This window comes from Canis lupus, chromosome 1 (assembly GCF_003254725.2).
Source record: "Canis lupus dingo isolate Sandy chromosome 1, ASM325472v2, whole genome shotgun sequence".
NCBI lineage: Eukaryota > Metazoa > Chordata > Mammalia > Carnivora > Canidae > Canis > Canis lupus.
Window position 1 is genome coordinate 107473703 of NC_064243.1, and position 18608 is coordinate 107492310.

The window sequence follows — 18608 nt, forward strand, 5'->3', positions numbered from 1 at the left end:
CAAAATGGTGGCCGCGCGCTGTCGCCCCGCAGAGCCGTCCGGTCACGTGACCGCACCTGCCTCACCTGCCTGGGGAAGCCTCGGCCCCTATCGCTTGACGGTCCAAGCCGCCCTTCCTAGTAGGAACCGGGTAGTGGCGCCGTTCTACCGGCCACTAGATGGATGGCGGCTGTGACTTTCATTCGTTTGTGCAGTATTTTCGGAAGTTTCTGGTGGGCTTTGAGCCCTCCCCAGGGCAGAAGGAACATCGAAGGCCAAAAATATCGTTTACTGAGGCAGGACGTTTCAGATGATGAAAGTCTGTGAGTTGTTTTTGTGAAAATAAAGGGAACATGAAGTTCAAAAAGTGGCAAAACTAATCTGTGGTGATAGATTGGCAGGGTATGAGCAAGGAGGGGCCCCCAGACAGGCACCCTGGGGCATGAACCGAGCCATGTCTTCATCTAGGTGATGATTACTTGGGTATGCGCATGTGGAAAAACTCATGCAGCTATGCATGTGAAATGTGCCCTTTACTGCATGGAAATTATATCTCTTTTTAGAAAGAAAAGAGGGGGACGCCGGGGTGGCTCAGTGGTTGAGCGTAGGCCTTTGGCTCAGGTCGTAATCCCAGGGTCCTAGGATCAAGTCCCGCATCCAGCTCCTTGCAGGGAGTCGGCTTCTCCCTCTGCCTCTCTCTCTACCTCTCTGTGTGTCTCTCATGAATAAATTAAATCTTAAAGAAAAAAAAAAAAAAAAGGAAAAGAGGAAGAAAAAACTCAGATTATAAAATAGGCGGGGGTCAGATAAGGAAGGGTGGGGGCATATAAGAGATGGGATCTATGTCCCAAGCGTGGCTGGGAGCCATAGCAATAGAAGATCATAGGAGTCCTCGTAAATCAGCCTAATGCCACCAGGAACTTAGACTGACAAAGTCAAGTTTATTGACTCATTGTGATGATGGAGACCACACAAGAGAGAAACCATGGAGCATTTTGAAAAGGAAAAGGTAGAGTTATTAAAGGATTTCCAGAAAGGGAAGAATTTGGGTGACAACTAAATGAGAGACTGAAAGCAAAGCAGAGTCAACATCAGGTGCAGACTGTAAGAGGAACAGGGGGTCTGGTATCCTTGGCAACTACTAGATAATCTAGATGTGGAGTTTTGGGTCCAGAAACCCTTTATGTGAATCTCTGCACCTAGATTGGAAATTGAGGCTGCTACTCTGTTTCAAATGACTACAGGCAAGAGTGGGATGTTTCATTTTTACTGATAGAATTTCCAACACTTCACGATTTTAGGGAACAAAGTTTCTCTGTGAGTAAGAAAGCATATCCTTAGGGGAAAGAGTGTTTCCTATTAACTTTGAAGCTAGCTTTGTCTGTGTCTATTATTCCAGCCCGATGAATTAGCCCTCCCTTTGTCTTAATTACAGAGAAGAGAAGAAAGGGCTTTTAATGCTGCTATGGACCTCTAAACAGTACAGCCCTTCAGTAGCGGGGCGGGGCGGGGGGGGGGGGGGAGGGGGACAACAAGACACAGCGGACTTCTTAGCGAGTTCCGAAGTCAGAACTGTTTGTAATAACAAAGATGCCACGATGAAAGTGTGAAGTCCGCCTCCAAGATGGTTCCTGGTGATTTTAGTCCCCAGGTGTTCATGCTCCTGTGTAGTCCCCTCCCACACTGAATAGGGCTGACTAATGTGATCAATAGGATTTTGTGGAGGGGCACCTGGGTTGAGTATCTGCGTTTGGCTCAGGTGGTGATCCCGGGGTCATGGGATCAAGTCCTGCATCCAGCTCCCCATGGGGGCCTGCTTCTCCCTCTCCCTCTGCCTGTGTCTCAGCCTCTTCTCTGCATCTCTCATGAATACACAAATAAAATCTTTGTTTAAAAAATAGGATACTGTGGAAATGACAGAGTGTGACTTCCAAAATTAAGTCCTAAGAGTTACTGCAGCTTCTGTCTTGCTCTCTCTTGGGTAAATTTGCTTTAGCAGGAGCCAGGCACCATGCTGTAAGGACACTCAAGCAGTCATCTTCCATAGACACACATGTGGTGAAGAACCAAGTCTTTCAGCCTTGTGAATAAACCTTTGTAAACATGACCTCTAGCTCTAGGGAAGCCTTCAGATGACAGCACCCTCTACCAACGTCCTGACTGCAGCCTCATGAGAGAGACCCTTAGCTAGAACTACCCAGCTACTTGTGGATTTCCAATCTTCAAAAATTATGTGAGATGATATTTATTGCGGGTTTTTTTTTTTAAGATTTTATTTATTCATGAGAGACACACAGAGAGAGAGGCAGAGACACAGGCAGAGGGAGAAGCAGGCTCTCTGCAGGGAGCCCAATGTAGGACTCCATCCCGGGACTCCAGGATCACGCCCTGGGCCAAAGGAAGGCACCAAACCACTGAGCCACCCAGGCATCCCTTACTGCGGTTTTAAGCTAAGTTTGGGAGCGATTTCTTTCACAGTGATAAATAACTAAGACATATAGGATAATGATGGCCTATTTACAGATGAGGAAACCGAGGCCCAGAGAGGGAGCTGAGCTTTCCAAAGTTGCACAGGAGTTCTCTCAGGTGCTGGCAGGTATCCAGCTGTGTCGTTTGGACAAGGGCTTTCTTACTCAGATCCGTGGGTACTAGCCTCTTCCATGTCCTCCCAGCCTCCAGTCCCTCCCCTCTAGCTGGTTCCCTACATGGACTTTGAGGGGTCTTACTATACCCAGAGCTGACTGTGGCCCTTCCCGGCTTATAGCCCTCCCGTAGCTTACTAGTAATGAAAAAAAAATCTCTTATACATATTTTTGAAAGACTTATTTATTTATTTGAGAGAGAGAGAGAAATAGCACAGGTGGGAGAGGGAGCGGGAGACTCTTCACGCAGACTCCCTGCTGAGCAGGGAGCTGGACAAGAGACTCAATCCCAGGACCTGAGATCATGACCTGAGCTAAAACTTAGTCTGCCATGTAACTGACTGAGCCACCCAGGCGCCCCTCTCTTACACATTATTATAAGACAATAAAGCTGGGGTGCCTGGGTGACTCGGTTCAGCGGCTGCCTTTGGCTCAGGTCATGATCTCAGGGTCCTGGGATCAATCCCAGGTTGAGCCCCAGTCAGGGCTCCCTGCTCAGTTGGGAGTCTGCTTCTCTCTATCCCTCTGCCCCTCCCCTCCTGTTCTCTCTCAAATAAATAAATTAAATCTTAAAAAAAAAAAAGGCAATGAAACTAATAGTATCTGCTATTTAGAGTACCTCCAAAGAGGAGAGAAAGAAATGGATATTTTAAGACTCTTCTAAGAAGGAAAAATATGATTTATAGATATTTTAAAGTCATAGATTTGTATCACAAGATGTAAGCTACAGGTAGAATCTGGATGTGGCCTGGATCTCCTGCCTCACATTCTCTCCCAAGGCTATAAAAAAAAGGTGTCAGTTGGCGTTCTGGTCTTATCTAAAGTCTCAACTAGGGAAGGCTCCATTTCAACTTGCATCTTTCAACTTCCCATCTTCAACTTGGGAAGACTCAGTTCCTTGGGAGATGTTGGACCAAGGGCCTCAGTTCCTTCCTGGCTGTTGACAGCAGGTTATCCTCACTTCCTTGTTATGAGACCTCTTCATAGGGCAGCTCCCAGCACAGCAGCTGGCTGCATCACAGTGAGGAAGCAAGGGTGCCAGCAGAACTGAAGTCAGTCTATCATCACTCTGCCTCAGAATGGACATCCCATGGCTTCCGCCTTTAGCAGATCTCTAGATCCAGCACACTCACAGGAGAGGGGAGCCACAAGGATGTGAATATTGGATGGTAGAGGTCGTTGAGAGCATTTTAGTAGAAACCAGTTATCATGCCAGGAAAGGAGGAACCCTTCATGCACCAAGTAAAGGCAGTGAAGGAGAGAAATAACGTATGTTGTGGTGCTAAGTTATTCGGGGGGCAGGGGGGTCTGCTGGCTGACCTAAGAAACTCTCTGGGGTGGAGAATAATAGGTAGGATTGGGGGGTTCCAGTTTTGCTTAGACGTATTAAAAATGAATCTATCTCATGTTGTAAAAGCTGTGATAGCAGTTGTTGTGGTTAGCTATTGCTGTGTAACAAATCATCCCAGAGCTTAGCATCTTAAAACCACAGTAATAATCTTATTATCTTGGATAGGCCTGAGGGTAATGGAATTGAGGAAAGGCTTAGCTGGGCAGTTCCAGCTTGGGGTGACTCAGTGTTTTCAGGCAAACAGCTGGAGCTGGAACAGTCAAGTCCATAGTGGTGAGGACCTGCTGATTGAGCATATTCATCTTCATGGGGTCTCAAGGCTATCTGTGTGGTTTCCGTGTGGGTTAGTTCGAATTTCCTTGTGGCCTGGCTGCTTCAGGACAGCTGGACTACTGGTATTATTGCTGAAGGGTTCAAGAGTATTTCAGCTAACAGGGAAGAAAGTACATTGCCTTTCCTGACAGCCTCACAAGTCATGGGGCATGACGTTCTGCCATGTTGCAGTGGCTATGAGTGAGTCACGAGCACACTCAGCTTTAAGGAGAAGAGGAACTAGAAGGGTTCTAACTCTTAATGGGGGAAGTGAGCGGGGACAGGAGACATCTTTGGAAAATGTAAGGTGGCACACCAATTCAGCTGCTTTAGTGAAGGCCAACGTAACAGGGAGTGAGTTCCAGTGTCAGAGGCTGTGTCTTTTATTTATTTATTTATTTATTTATTTATTTATTTATTTATTTATGATAGTCACAGAGAGAGAGAGAGAGAGAGGCAGAGACACAGGCAGAGGGAGAAGCAGGCTCCATGCACCGGGAGCCCGACGTGGGATTCGATCCCGGGTCTCCAGGATCACGCCCTGGGCCAAAGGCAGGCGCCAAACCACTGCGCCACCCAGGGATCCCCGAGGCTGTGTCTTTAACTTTCTATGTCAACTTGGCTGGGCCAGAGTGTCCAGAAATCTGGTCTTATATTTCCTGGGTGTTTTTTTTTTATTTAATATTGTGTTTGTTTAATCATGAGATAGAGAGAGAGAGAGAGGCAGAGACACAGGCAGAGAGAGAAGCAGCCTTCACACAGGGAACCCCATGTGGGACTCCAGGATCACACCCCGAGCCAAAAGCAGGCGCTCAACCACTGAGCCACTCAGGCATCCCTTCCTGGATGTTTCTGTGAGGGTGTTTTAGGTGAGATTAACATTTAAATTGGTGACTTAGTAAAGCAAACTATGTTCCCCCATGCAGGTGAGCCCATTCCACGCAGGTAAATGCCCGAATAGAACAAAAAGGCTGACCCTCCTGAGAGTAAGAAAGAATTCTTTCTGCCTGATGGCCTCTGAAATAGGGCGTCAGCTTACTTCCTGTCTTCAGACACACTAAAACATCAGCTCTTCCTGCATCTCAAGCTGCAGGCCTTATGATGAGTACACCATCAGCTCTCCTGGTACTCAGCCCTTTAGACATGGGACGGGAACTAAACATTGGCTCTCTTGGGTCTCCAGTTTGCAGACTCACCCTACAGATCTCAGGGCCTGCCTATCTCCATAATCATGTCTGTCTTCCATCTTTCTAGCTTGTGGCTCCACATTCTGCAAACATGGTTTCCATCTCATGGTGTAAGACAGGCATGGTGTAAGACTGGATGGCTCAGTGGTTGAGCATCTGCCTTTGGCTCAGGGCATGATCCCAGGGTCCTGGGATCAAGTCCCACATTGGACCCCCCACAGGGAGACTGCTTCTCTCTCTGCCTATGTCTCTATCTCTCTGTGTGTCTCTCACTAATAAATAAATAAAATCTTTTAAAAAATTATGAAAGACAAAAACAAAAACAAAGATGGACACACCAACGTCCAACATCACATCTCTACTCCAGTACCAGGAAGGGAGAGGTTGAAAGGGAGACCTTCCTTTTTGCCTAAAAAAGGCCAGAACTCAGATGCTATACACATTCCATTGGTCAGAACCCGTTCATGTGGCAAAAGCTAGTTGCAAGGGAGCCTGGGAAATGTAGTTTTGCTGGGCAGCCCATGTCCAGTGAAAATTTTCCCAATGTAAGTGGCCATCTTTGAAACACAGAAGACTGAAAGCAAGCAAGCAGAGGGCTGAAACCAGTGTAGTGATAGCTGAATGATGTATAATAGGACTTGGAATGGAAAATAATAGAAAACTCATTTGATTGGTGTCTAGTCTCATTTGGTCAAAGTAAGAATTATTAGTATAAACCCGGTTTATTGGGCAGCCTGGGTGGCTCAGCGGTTTAGCCCTTGCCTTCGGCCCAGGGTATGATCTTGGGGTCCCGGGATTGGGTCCCACATGGGGATCCCTGCAGGGAGCCTGCTTCTCCCTCTGTCTCTGTCTCTGTGTCGCTCATGAATAAATAAATAAAATCTTTTTTTTTTATTTAATTTTATTTATTTATGATAGTCACATAGAGAGAGAGAGAGAGAGGCAGAGACACAGGCAGAGGAAGAAGCAGGCTCCATGCACCGGGAGCCCGACGTGGGATTCGATCCCGGGTCTCCGGGATCACGCCCTGGGCCAAAGGCAGGCGCCAAACCGCTGCGCCACCCAGGGATCCCAAATAAATAAAATCTTAAAAACAAAACAAAACAAAACAAAAAACAACCCGGTTTATTCATCTCTATCTTCTAGAACCTGGTAGAATTTAACTTCCTGGTCTCTCTTTGGCTCATCAAGATCATGTGACTAGTTTTTACCAACAAATTACAAGAGCTTGTGTATATTGTTTATGTGCTAGGGCATTTTGGTATCAAAGCCTCCAGAGCTTTCTTTCCTTGGCCACAGTGAACAGCAGGACTCCAGATTATGGTGGCTTTGTCAGCCAAGTTACCAGACATATACAGACCGGAACCCTGGGCTAATACATAGCACCAGTGAGACAAACCTGTTATGCTAGGCTGAGGTTTGAGGATTGTTTGTTACTGCAGCATACTCTAACCTACACAAACTATTACAGAAAAATATGAAAGTTAGACCTTGCTTAGAGCCCAAAGTTAACCCTATTTGGCTGGCCAACCACCCACACATAGCCCCCCTTCAACTGCTTGAATATTTTAGTGGGATGAACATCCTAAGTCTGCTACAGGCCTTGCCAATAAGGCCATTGAAACAGAAGGCAAAAATCAACAACAACAACAAAAAACAAATCAGTTGGGGGCAGCCCGGGTGGTTCAGCGGTTTAGTGCCACCTTCAGCTCAAGGCCTGATCCTGGAGACCCGGGATTGAGTCCCGCATCGGGCTCCCTGTATGGAGCCTGCTTCTCCCTCTGCCTGTGTCTCTGCCTCTCTCTCTCTCTCTGTCTCTCATGAAAAAATAAATAAAATCGTTAAAAAAAAAAAAAAACAACCCAGTTGAAATAACTTTTTTGTCTAATAATGGAGGCCTCAAGCTTCTAGAGACCAGTTTGAGAAAGGCCTGACCTCAAAGCAAAGGGCCATCAATAAACATTTGCTGAGAACCTACCATGCACTACAGGCTGTACATACATTATCTCATTTAACCCTCACCAGACGGTAGTTAGTACTATGTCTCTCCTTTACTGATGAGGAGAAAGGGACAGAGAGATAGGCTTCAGGAGAATGCAGTTAGGGACTTGCCTCCTACCCACACACTATTCCTTGCATGAGGTCATACAGGATATGGCAAACCAAGGATCTATTCATAGGTGTCTGCTCCTAGAGCTTGTGAGAAATGTGATCCTGACCCTGCCTTCCTCCCCCTCCCCACATCCTTCTACCACATTTATTCTCCAGTGATCCCTTTAGTAATGGACTTGCTCCAGTTCCCACCAAACCATGACCACCAAGATCTCTGTGGGAGCCATGTCTTTATTGACTCCGGGCATGCATTAGCGTGTGTCTTGGGGGAAGGTGACTCCAATGGCCTTCCTTATTTCTTCAAGGATGTCAGCCAGGAGTTCACTTTCTGCCAGGGGAATCACAGGACTTTCCTTCAGGCCTGCAGGGAGAGTACAGTTAGGGACTGGCTCCTCCTACTCAGACCCCAAAGATCAAAAGAACTACCATTCCCAGAATCCAGTGAGGCACAATAATACATAGTTCAGGCAGATGGATGCCCCAGGGATCCTGGAAATTATAGTTCTAGACCGCTACTTAGAGTGGCTGAGGGTTGGGGAGCAGCTGACTTCCCCTACCAGGTTTCCCCTCTGCCTGCCACCCTCTCACCCATCCTCCACATCCTTACCCTTTCGCAGGCACTCCCGGACATGCTTGGCCTCATAAGCCATGCCTGCTCCATTTGTAAAATTGAACTCCTTGCTTGGGGCCGGGGGCAGTGGGAACTCCTTATGCTCTCCCTTCAACACCAGCTCCGTTGGGCACCAGCAAGGGTCAAGGATCTGGGGGGACATAAGAGGTGGCTACTGGGGGCTCCAGCCCAATGATACTAGAGGACCTCTCTCACACACCTGGTGGCTAGGGGCTGGTAGGCCTCTCTCTGTTCATCTCCCCAGGGGCAAACCCCTCTCTAATCTGGTGCTTAGACCTAGTGAAGACAGTTTATCTTCACATGTGTGTGAATCCCCTTCGCAAGGAAGAGACTTAGACAATCCAGAACCTTCTTATCTACTAAGAGACTTGGGTTTTTTTGGCCCTAGAGCCATACCCAAGCCTAAGCCAAACTGGAAATAGAGATGTGACTGGAGCAAGGTCCAAAGTCTATAGTTCAAATCTGGGGCAAGGTCCGAATTCTTCTGCTAGGAGCAGGATTTCCTTCTAGCAACAGGACCCATGAAGCCCAATGAAGCCACTCTTCGGTAATGTCTACATCCAGTCCTCGAAGCAATTCTAAAGGCCACAGCTGCCCTCCAAGCATGGTTGATAAGAACTAGTTTCTCTTTAGGCCTAAGGATTTTTGACAGACCAGGAAGTTCACCCTCAGGAAGGATCCTGGAGGTCTGAACCCATCCCATCCATGTCCTGGTGATCAAGGATGGATTCCTTAGCAACGCTGTGGGGACAGACTAATTCAGGCCACAGCCGGCTCCAACAACCACAACTGGCTGTTGCTAGGGGCCACAGTTCCCAGCATAGCCAGTCATGCCTCACCTGGCCTATGCCCTTGGTACCGCTCACAAAGGCCATATTAGAGAGCTGAGCAGAGATGCTGCAGGTAAAGCTGCCATGGATCCCTCCTGGGTACTGGAGGAGCACAGTGACGGTGTCGTCCACACCTGGGGAAGGTACAGGACAGGAGAAGGCCTGATTGCAAACCCTGCCTATGGAACCTTGGGCAAGAAACCTCGTCTCTAACACAGCAGTGAAAAAGAATGAAGCACTAAAATTATGTATGCTGGGGTACCTGGGTGACTCAGTTGGTTAAGTGTCTGACTGGATTTCAGCCTAGGTTGTGATCTCAGGGTCATGAAATCAAGCCCTGAGTTGCCCTGAGTGGGATCCCAATTCAGCAGGGAGTCTACTTCTCTCCCTCTTCCTCTCCCTCTGCCCTTCCCCCTCCCAGCATGTCCTCTCTCCTCTCCTCTCTCTAAAATAAATAAATAAATCTTTTTAAAAATTAAAAACAAAAAAATTAAAAACACATATGCTGGGGTGCCTGGGTAGTTCAGTGGTTGAGCATCTGCCTTTGGCTCAGGGAGTGATCCTGGGGTCCTGGGATTGAATCCTGTATCAGGCTCCTTGCAGCAAGCCTGCTTCTCCCTCTGCCTATGTCTCTGCCTCTCTCTGTATGTCTCAAATGAATGAATGAATGAATGAATAAATAAACAAACAAACAAACAAATAAATAAAATATTGAAAAAAACAAAACACATATGCTAAGTGAAAGAAGCTGGACATAAAAGGTTGCATATTGGTGGATTCCACTTGTGTGAAGTGTGTCATCTTTGGCAAATCCCCAGAGCCAGAGAGTAGATGAATGTGTTTCCTTCCGGGTCAGGGGGATGGGAGAATTGGGTGTGGGTATGGTTTTTTTGTGGGGTTTTATTTTGAATGATAAAAATATTCTAAAATTGATTAGGATAATAAACGTACAACTCTGTGAATACAGTAACGCCATGGAATTATATGTTTTAAATGAGTAAATTGTATGGCATTTGAATTGTATCTGAGTAAAGCTGTTACCAAAATAATAAACAATGTATACTAAAAAAAAAAAAAAAAAAGAAGGGCACCTGGGTGACTCAGTCATGTGTCTCACTCTTGGTTTTGGCTCAGGTCCTGATCTCAGGGTGGAGGAATTGAGACCCGCATCGGGCTCCCCGCTCAGTAAGGGCATCTGCTTGAAGATTCTCTCTCTCTGCTCCTCCCCACACTCATGAGCGCTCTCTCTCTCTCCTCCCCCCCCTCGCACGTGCGCACGCGCACATGCATGCACACACTCTCTCAAATAAGTATATAAATCTTTTTTTAAAAAAGATTATTTATTCACGAGAGACACACACAGAGAGAGAGAGGCAGAGACACAGGCAGAGGGAGAAGCAAGCTCCATGCAGGGAGCCCGACATGGGACTCGATCCCGGGTCTCCAGGACAGGCCCTGGGCTGAAGGCGGCGCTAAACCGCTGAGCCACTGGGGCTGCCCAGTATATAAATCTTTAAAGAGAGAGAGAGAGATGGGATCCCTGGGTGGCGCAGCGGTTTGGCGCCTGCCTTTGGCCCAGGGCGCGATCCTGGAGACCCTGGATCGAATCCCACGTCAGGCTCCCGGTGCATGGAGCCTGCTTCTCCCTCTGCCTGTGTCTCTGCCTCTCTCTCTCTCTCTCTGTGACTATCATAAAAATTAAAAAAATAAGATCTTAAAAAAAAAAAAAAAGAGAGAGAGAGAGAGAAAGAAGGGCACCTGGGTGGCTCAGTCCAGCTAAGCATCTGCCTTCAGCTCAGGTCATGGTCTCAGGGTCCTGGGATTGAGCCCCATGTCTGGGGCCCTGCTCAGCTGGGAGACTGCTTCTCCCTCTCCCTCTGCCCCTTCCCCTTGCTCGTGTTCTCTTTCTCTCTCTCTCTAATAAATAAATAGAAATATTTAAAAAAATAAAAATATAGAGAGAGACTTAACCTCTCAGAGCCTGTTTCATCCTCTGTAAATAACCTGTTGTGGGATGCCTGGGTGGTTCAGTGGTTTGATGCCTGCCTTTGGCCCGGGGCATTATCCTTGGGTCCTGGGATCAAGTACTGCATTGGGCTCCCTGCATAGAGCCTGCTTATCCCTCCGCCTGTGTCTCTGCCTCTCTCTCTCTCTCTCTCTGTGTCTCTCATGAGTGAATAAATAAAATCTTAAAAAAAAAAAAACTGTTGTATCGGTTTGTGAGAATCCATTTCCTCAGCTCCAAAATGAGGAGAATCGAAACTGTATCATACAGCTGTTAGAGTATTACACTAAGTTATGTAAAATGCACAACGCACTTTGAAGGCCATTTGGATTATAATAAGGGCTATATAAACTATATAAGCATTAGTTAAACATTAAATTAAATACAGCATGTAAAGTGCTAGCCTGGATCTGGAACACATCATACATGCCCTCAATGGAAGAACCTGCTGACCTAATTCTCTTTGGTTTCAGAGAAGCCCAAGTTCTTTTTCTGTTTTTAAGATTTATTTATTTATTTCAGAAAGAAAGAGAGAACAAGCATGAGCTGGAGAGGCAGAGAGAGAGAAAACTTCATGCTGACTCCCCACTGAGTGTGGAGCCCAACGTGGGGCTGGATCTCTTGACCTTGATATCCCGACCTGCGCCAAAACCAAGAGTCAGATGCTCAACTGACTGAGCCACCCAGGCGCCCCGAGATGAGGCCAAGTTCTTATCTGCTCTGTGAGCCTGGATAAGTCTCTCTTTCTCTCTCTCTCCCAGTCTCTTCACCTGTAAAATGGGGACGACTACAATATATCTAACTTAGAGGGCTCATCCCTCTAATAATCCCAATGCAGAGGAAGCATTTGATAAAAGGAATCTGGTTTGGGAGCTACTATTTAGCCAGATATTAGACTGAGAGGATTTTTCTGGGGTGTGACATTCACCCATGTATATTTTCCTGGTTATTCATTGCTCTCTGAGGGGCTGTTGGCTGATATGGCCACAGGAATTCTCCTCATTCCCCTGTGAGTGCCCCTCGGTAATATGACTCTTAAAGTTCCTTCAGCCAAGAGGTATTGTCTAGGGACGGCTGAGTGGCTCAGTGGTTGAGCATCTGCCTTTGGCTCAGGGTGTGACCCCGGAGTCCTGGGATGGAGTCCCGCATCAGGCTCCCTGGAGGGAGCCTGCTTCTCCCTCTGCCTGTGTCTCCACCTCTCTTTGTGTGTTTTTTTTGTTTGTTTGTTTAAAGATTTTATTTATTTATTCATGAGAGACCCAGAGAGAGAGAGAGAGAGAATGGTAGAGACACAGGCAGAGGGAGACGCAGGCTCCATGCAGGGAGCCTGACGTGGGACTTGATCCTGAGACTCCAGGATCACGCCCTGGGCCAAAGGCAGGTGCTAAACTGCTGAGCCACCCAGGGATCCCCTCCAACTCTCTGTGTATCTCGTGAATAAATAAATAAAATATTTTTTTAAAGATGTTATTTATTTATTCATAGAAACACAGAGAGAATGAGAGGCAGAGACACAGGCAGAGGGAGAAGCAAGGAGCCTGACGTGGGACTCAATCCAGGGTCCCCAGGATCACGCCCTGGGCTGCAGGTGGTGCTAAACCGCTGCGCCACCGGGGCTGCCCAAATAAATAAAATCTTAAAAAAAAAAAGAAAGGTACAGTCTATCTGCCTGCCTCTGAAATCTGAGCTGGCTTTGGGCCATGGAACAGAAGCAAACAAGGTAGAAGCAAAGGTTTGAAAGTGCTTGCACCCTGGGGCCTGCATTTTGTTGCACCTGGCACGGAGCCCATGGTATGAATGAGGCCAAACCAGCCAGATGAAAAGAAAGACTGACTTCAGGGACACCTGGGTGGCTCAGTGGCTGAGTGTCTGCCTTTGGCTTGGGTTGTGATCCTGGGGTCCTGGGATCAAGTCCTGCTTCAGGCTCCTGCTTCTACCTCTACCTCTCTCTCTCTCTCTCTCTCTGTCTCTCATGAATAAATAAAAACTTTTTTTAAAAAAATGCTAATTCCAGGGATCCCTGGGTGGCACAGCGGTTTGGCGCCTGCCTTTGGCCCAGGGCGCGATCCTGGAGACCCAGGATCGAATCCCACATCGGGCTCCAGGTGCATGGAGCCTGCTTCTCCCTCTGCCTGTGTCTCTGCCTCTCTCTCTCTCTGTAACTATCATAAATAAATAAAAATTTTTAAAAAAGGCTAATTCCATTAACTTTGTTTTAATTTAAATTAAATTCATTAACATAGAGTGTAGTATTAGTTTCAGAAATTGAGTCATGAACCCTTCAGGACAACCTCCTTGCCCCTTTCTTTCTTTCTATGCCCAATGTGGGGCTTGAACTCACAACCCTGAGATCAAGGATCACATGCTCAGGATGCCTGGGTGGCTCAGCGGTTGGGTGTCTGCCTTCAGCTCAGAGCATGATCCTGGAATGCCTGGATCGAGTCCCACATTGGGCTCCCTACATAGAGCCTGCTTCTCCCTCTACCTATGTCTCTGCCTCTCTATATATATCTCTCATGAATAAATAAATAAAATCTCTAAACCAAACCAAAAAAAAAAAAAGGGTCACATGCTCTATGGACTGAGCTGGCCGGGCGCCCCTATGATGACCCCATTATTGACATCTTACCAGTAACCAAGACTCAGAGATTTGAGTCCCTTGGCTAAAATCACACAGCAAATCCCAGTACAGAGCCTGCCCACACTCTCAACTCTGATCCTCTTTGGCTTCAGGCAGGAAGTTCTTACCTGATTCTTTTTTTTTTTTTTAAGATTTTATTTATTTATTCATGATAGTCACAGAGAGAGAGAGAGAGAGAGAGGCAGAGACACAGGCAGAGGGAGAAAGGGGCTCCATGCAGGGAGCCCGATGTGGGATTCGATCCCGGGTCTTCAGGATCGCGCCCTGGGCCAAAGGCAGGCGCCAAACCGCTGCGCCACCCAGGGATCCCCCTACCTGATTCTTGAAGGGCTAGGAGACTTAGCCCCAGCTCAGGGCTCCCAGTAAGGGAGGATCACTCTTGTCATCATCAAATAGTCCAGGATAGATTGTACCTGTTTCATAGCGCCTTCCCACGGCTGAAATCTTCTCCGGCTTCTGCCCACCAAAGACCATAGAGATGAACTGGATGCAGTAGATGCCAAGGTCGAGCAGGCCACCGCCAGCCTGGGCCCAGTCTACGGACCGGGGAATGTGGGTGAAGTTCTTCCCAAATTCTGCCCGAGCCACCCGGAGTTCCCCCAGAGTTCCCTGTGACAGAGCAGCCCTCAGAGCCTCTATAGCAGGAAAGAAGCGGGTCCAGATGGCCTGCACACCACAGAGGGGAGAAAGCAGGACGATGGAAAAAGAAGGAAAGATGTCAGGACCCAGGAGTTAACCAACCAATTCCTCTCCCTTCTGGGAACCCAGTCTTGAGGGAGTCTCCACTGTTCCAGACTCTCCAAACAAGGACCTTCTCCTCCCTTCCATAGCCAGGCTAGGGCCCCAAGTTGTGTCTTGCTCCTAAGTCTCTGCCCTCTCCTCTCCTCTCCATTCCCATGGCCCCAACTCTGACCTTGTCCTTTCTTATCTAGACCATTCTCCCAGTCTCTCAATGTTATGGGCTCAATTTTGTCTCCACCAAATTCATGTTGAGGTTGTAACTGCCCCCCTCCCCCAGTACCTCCCAGTGTGGAGATGGGGTTTTTTAAAGAGGTAATTAGGTTAAAACGAAGTCATTATGGTGGGCCCTAATCCAACAGGAAGAGATGAGGACAATGACATACACAGAGAAAAACCATGTGAGGACAGAAGGAGAAGACCACCATCTACCAGCCAAGGAGGGGGAGGCCTTAGGAGAAACCAGCGCTGCTGACATCTTGATCTCAGACTTCCAGCTTCCAGAAATATGAGAAAATAAATCTCTGTTGTTTAAGTCACCCAGTCTGTGGTAATACTTTGTTATGGCAACCCTAACAAATTAATACACGCTGCCTCCCCACTCTAGGCCACCCTTCATGTGGCTCCAGAGGCATCTTTCCTTCTCTTAGAGTGCACCTTTTCTCAAATTACTTGCCCAAGGTCACAGAGCTAGGAACTGGTGAGATGGAGTCTAGAGTCCTCTAACTCTAAAGCCTGTCCAAGGTCAGCTTCACATTAGATATGTGAGATCTGTCCATTCTTGTTTTCTTTAAATTTTTTTTTTTTTTATGATAGTCACAAAGAGAGAGAGAGAGAGAGAGAGAGGCAGAGACACAGGCAGAGGGAGAAGCAGGCTCCATGCACCGGGAGCCCGATGTGGGATTCGATCCCGGGTCTCCAGGATCGCGCCCTGGGCCAAAGGCAGGTGCTAAAACGCTGCGCCACCCAGGGATCCCCCTTGTTTTCTTTAAATCTTAGCTCTGCTTTCCCCACTCGGGCCCATTTACCTGTGCAATTTATTTTCCCTTTAAGGCTTGAGTTAGTCCCTACCTGTAGGGAAACTTCCTTGATTATCCCCCACCCTGGGCAGGTGCCTTGGTGCTCTGTCAGCTGCCCAGTACTATATCCACGAAAGTCTGTGCAACTGTGCATTGGGATCACCCATTTCTGTGACCGTAGCAGACCTTGGCTTGTTGCAAACTGAGCCTGTGTCTTACACGTTATGAATCCCCCAGTTCCTGGGGTTGGATCTGGAACATAATTGGGGCCAACAGAACTGAAGAAACAATAAATTCAGAATGTGGGCACTGTTGAGCACAGTGAGAACCAGAAGCACTGAGTATTAAATCTTGGCTATCTAGTCCTTTGGCATAGGGAACTTTGCAGACTGGGAGCAATATTGGGCAGAAGACAGCTAGATAGGACATGGGGAAGTAAGAGGCAGCTGTTGCTACTACTGGCAGCACCTACAACAAGGTAGCATTTCAGAACCACCATACCCCTTAAAGTGAAAATAACTTCTAGAGGTCATTTGGCAGCCATCTTAATTACTGGCACTGGGCAAACTGTCAAAGGTCCCCTATAGGTAGCCATTTCTGATAAGGGCAAAAGCAAAGGCAGGCTGATCTTAAGAGTTGGTAGGGTAGGGGTGCCCTGGTCCTTCTGACAGCTTTCCTTGGAAATCTACCCAAACTCAGCCTATTGCTATTCTCTGTCGCCTCTACTGCTGGCATGTTTCTCTGAAAAGTGGACCAAGTATCTTTCAGGGCCACGTTTGCTAAGGGCCAAAAGCCATGGCTCTCACTCCTAAGTGTTGCTAGGAGATTTCATGGGCATAGCTCAACTACATCCTGGAAAACACACCAACGCCAGTTCGTTTTGTGGCCATCTTGGTTCTGGCCAAACCCTTTCGTTGTGTTCCTCAAAAAAGAAAAAAAAAAAAAAAGGCCCCTGGAAACCATGTTTAGTAATGGCAAGAAGCACTACCTTGGAGGTTGGAAGCTCCCCTCCACCCTCACCTCCATAAGAAAGAGGCCTCGGGATCGGGCTTCGGCAACCATTTCGCGAACTTCTGCAGCGTTCACACCCATGGGCTTCTCGCACAGGACGGCCTTGCCCGCTGCCAGGCACAGCAACACCGCGGCCTTGTGCTGGGGGTGCTGGGTGCCGATGTAGGCCACCTCTAGATTGGAAGGGAGGAGGTCCGGAGATCATAAGCCCCGCCCACCCCAGGCCTCCGGGACCCTCCCACAATGTAGAGGCCCCGCCCCCAGCATCCTCCCAACTGGGGGCCGCCCGCTAGGGCAGTGGTCAAACCGCAGTCTCCCATTAGGAAGGAGCTAACCAAAAAAAAAAAAAAAAAAAAAAAAGGAAGGAGCTAACCATTCTCTACTATAATTCTTATTTTCTTCAGATTATTTTTATTTATTTATTTTTTTTGTTAAAGATTTTATTTATTTATTCATGAGAGACACACAGAGAAAGAGGCAGAGACATAGGCAGAGGGAGAAGCAGGCTCCATGCAGGGAGCCTGATCCCCGGACTCTGGGATCACACCCTAAGCCAAAGGCAGACAGACCCCCAACCGCTGAGCCACCCAGGCGTCCCTATTTCATTTCATTTGATTTCATTTCATTTCATTTCATTTCATCATTTCATTTCATTTGTTTAACAGAGAGAGCCAGAGCACAAGCAGAAGGAACAGCAGAGGGAGAAGGAGAAGCAGGCTCCCACCTGAGCAGGGAGCCCAAAGATGTGGGACTTGATCCCAGAACGTTGGGACCGGGACTGGAGCCAAAGGCAGATGCTTAACCAACTGAGCCACTCAGGCACCCCTTTCTTCAGGTTATTTCCAGCCTTCCCAAATTATCATTAAGTCATTTGTCACAACAACATCAAGTAGTAGATATTATTGGGACGCCTGGGTGGCTCAGTGGTTGAGCATCTGCCTTTGGCTCAGGTGGTGATCCTGGGGTCCTGGGATCAAGTCCCACATTGGGCTCCCCACAGGGAGCCTGCTGTCTCTGCGTCTCTCTGTGTGTCTCTCATGAATGAATAAATAAAATCTTTTAAAAAGAGAGAGGTAGATACTACTATTTTGCCAATTTACAAATGAGGAAACTAAGAAGAGTAAGCAGAAGAGAAAAAATGTCAATTCAGGCAGCCTAACTCCCGTCAGGTGGTTGTCCACCTGTAATGTTCTGTCTCTCTATCCGGGCCACCCCAGAACACAGACGCCCTGGCCACAGAGCTTACTTACAGCCTGAAGGGGATCGAAAATTCAGGCCCCTCCCCCTCCCATCCCGCAGAAGCCTTGTCCCTAAACTAGACTGCTAATCCCAGACCAAACCCCATCCTACAGTTCTGCCTCCCAGCCCCAGAGCCTTCTAGAAGCACACAAGGGTTGGGCCATCCCATGGAGCCTTGCTTATCCTACGGAGCAGCCTTAGAGACAGTGCCGCCATGGCCTCGGCTGCCCTTGCCACTCACCCACATTCGGGTCTTTGGCCAACTCCTCATAGGACCCGTAGGCTTTGGGGATGTCATGTTTCCTCGCAAACTCCTTCGCCCGGCTCAGGTCGCGGGCCGCTACAGCCACTACCTGGAAGGGAGCTAGGGTCAGACTTGAGGGGCTGAAGCAGGTGCTGGCCCGGGACAGGTGGATGGGAGGGAGGTTGATGGAGAAGGCCCCAGGTCAAGAAAAGTTACGTCCCCCAGGACGGAGGCGGGGGGGATGGGGTCTTGGGGGAGGAGGTGACGGGGGCTGGACATCGGTCCTGTAAAAGAGAGATCTGGGGGGAAGCGATTATTAAATCCCCTAATAACTACATTTCTTCTCTTCTTAGTAGCTTAGAACAAAACCCTCCCAAACTTGACGAAACCCGAGTTCACAGGACTGAAGTGGAGAGAGGAGTAGGGGGTCCCTCCCTCCCTCCTCCCGCAGACCCAGGAGTCCCGGCTCCCCGGCCTGCTCTTCCACGGGATTCCGGGGGGAGGTGGACCTGGTGCTCGGAGCGAGGCAGCGTTCCCAGCACGGTCGTGAAGTCGCTGGAGATAAGGCCGGCTGACACAATACCCCAGCGAAGCGCCATCGCCAAAAACCTAGGGTCCCGAAGCCTCGCCACCTCGGGCTGTAAATTAAAGACCTGAGGCCCCGCCC

The 18608-nt window shown here is 48.2% G+C and overlaps 1 protein-coding gene across 1 annotated transcript; it reads right to left on the reverse strand.

Annotated features, from left to right (window-relative positions):
• Positions 1–7796: 7796 nt before the first annotated feature.
• Positions 7797–18608, reverse strand: DHDH (dihydrodiol dehydrogenase). Its single transcript, XM_025424343.3, has 7 exons — positions 18451–18608; positions 17939–18050; positions 16468–16631; positions 14104–14356; positions 9054–9178; positions 8191–8344; positions 7797–7944 (listed from the first exon to the last, which is right to left on the reverse strand). Exons 1-7 carry the CDS (start codon positions 18538–18540, stop codon positions 7835–7837), a joined length of 1008 nt encoding a protein of 335 aa, XP_025280128.1. The 5' UTR covers positions 18541–18608; the 3' UTR covers positions 7797–7834.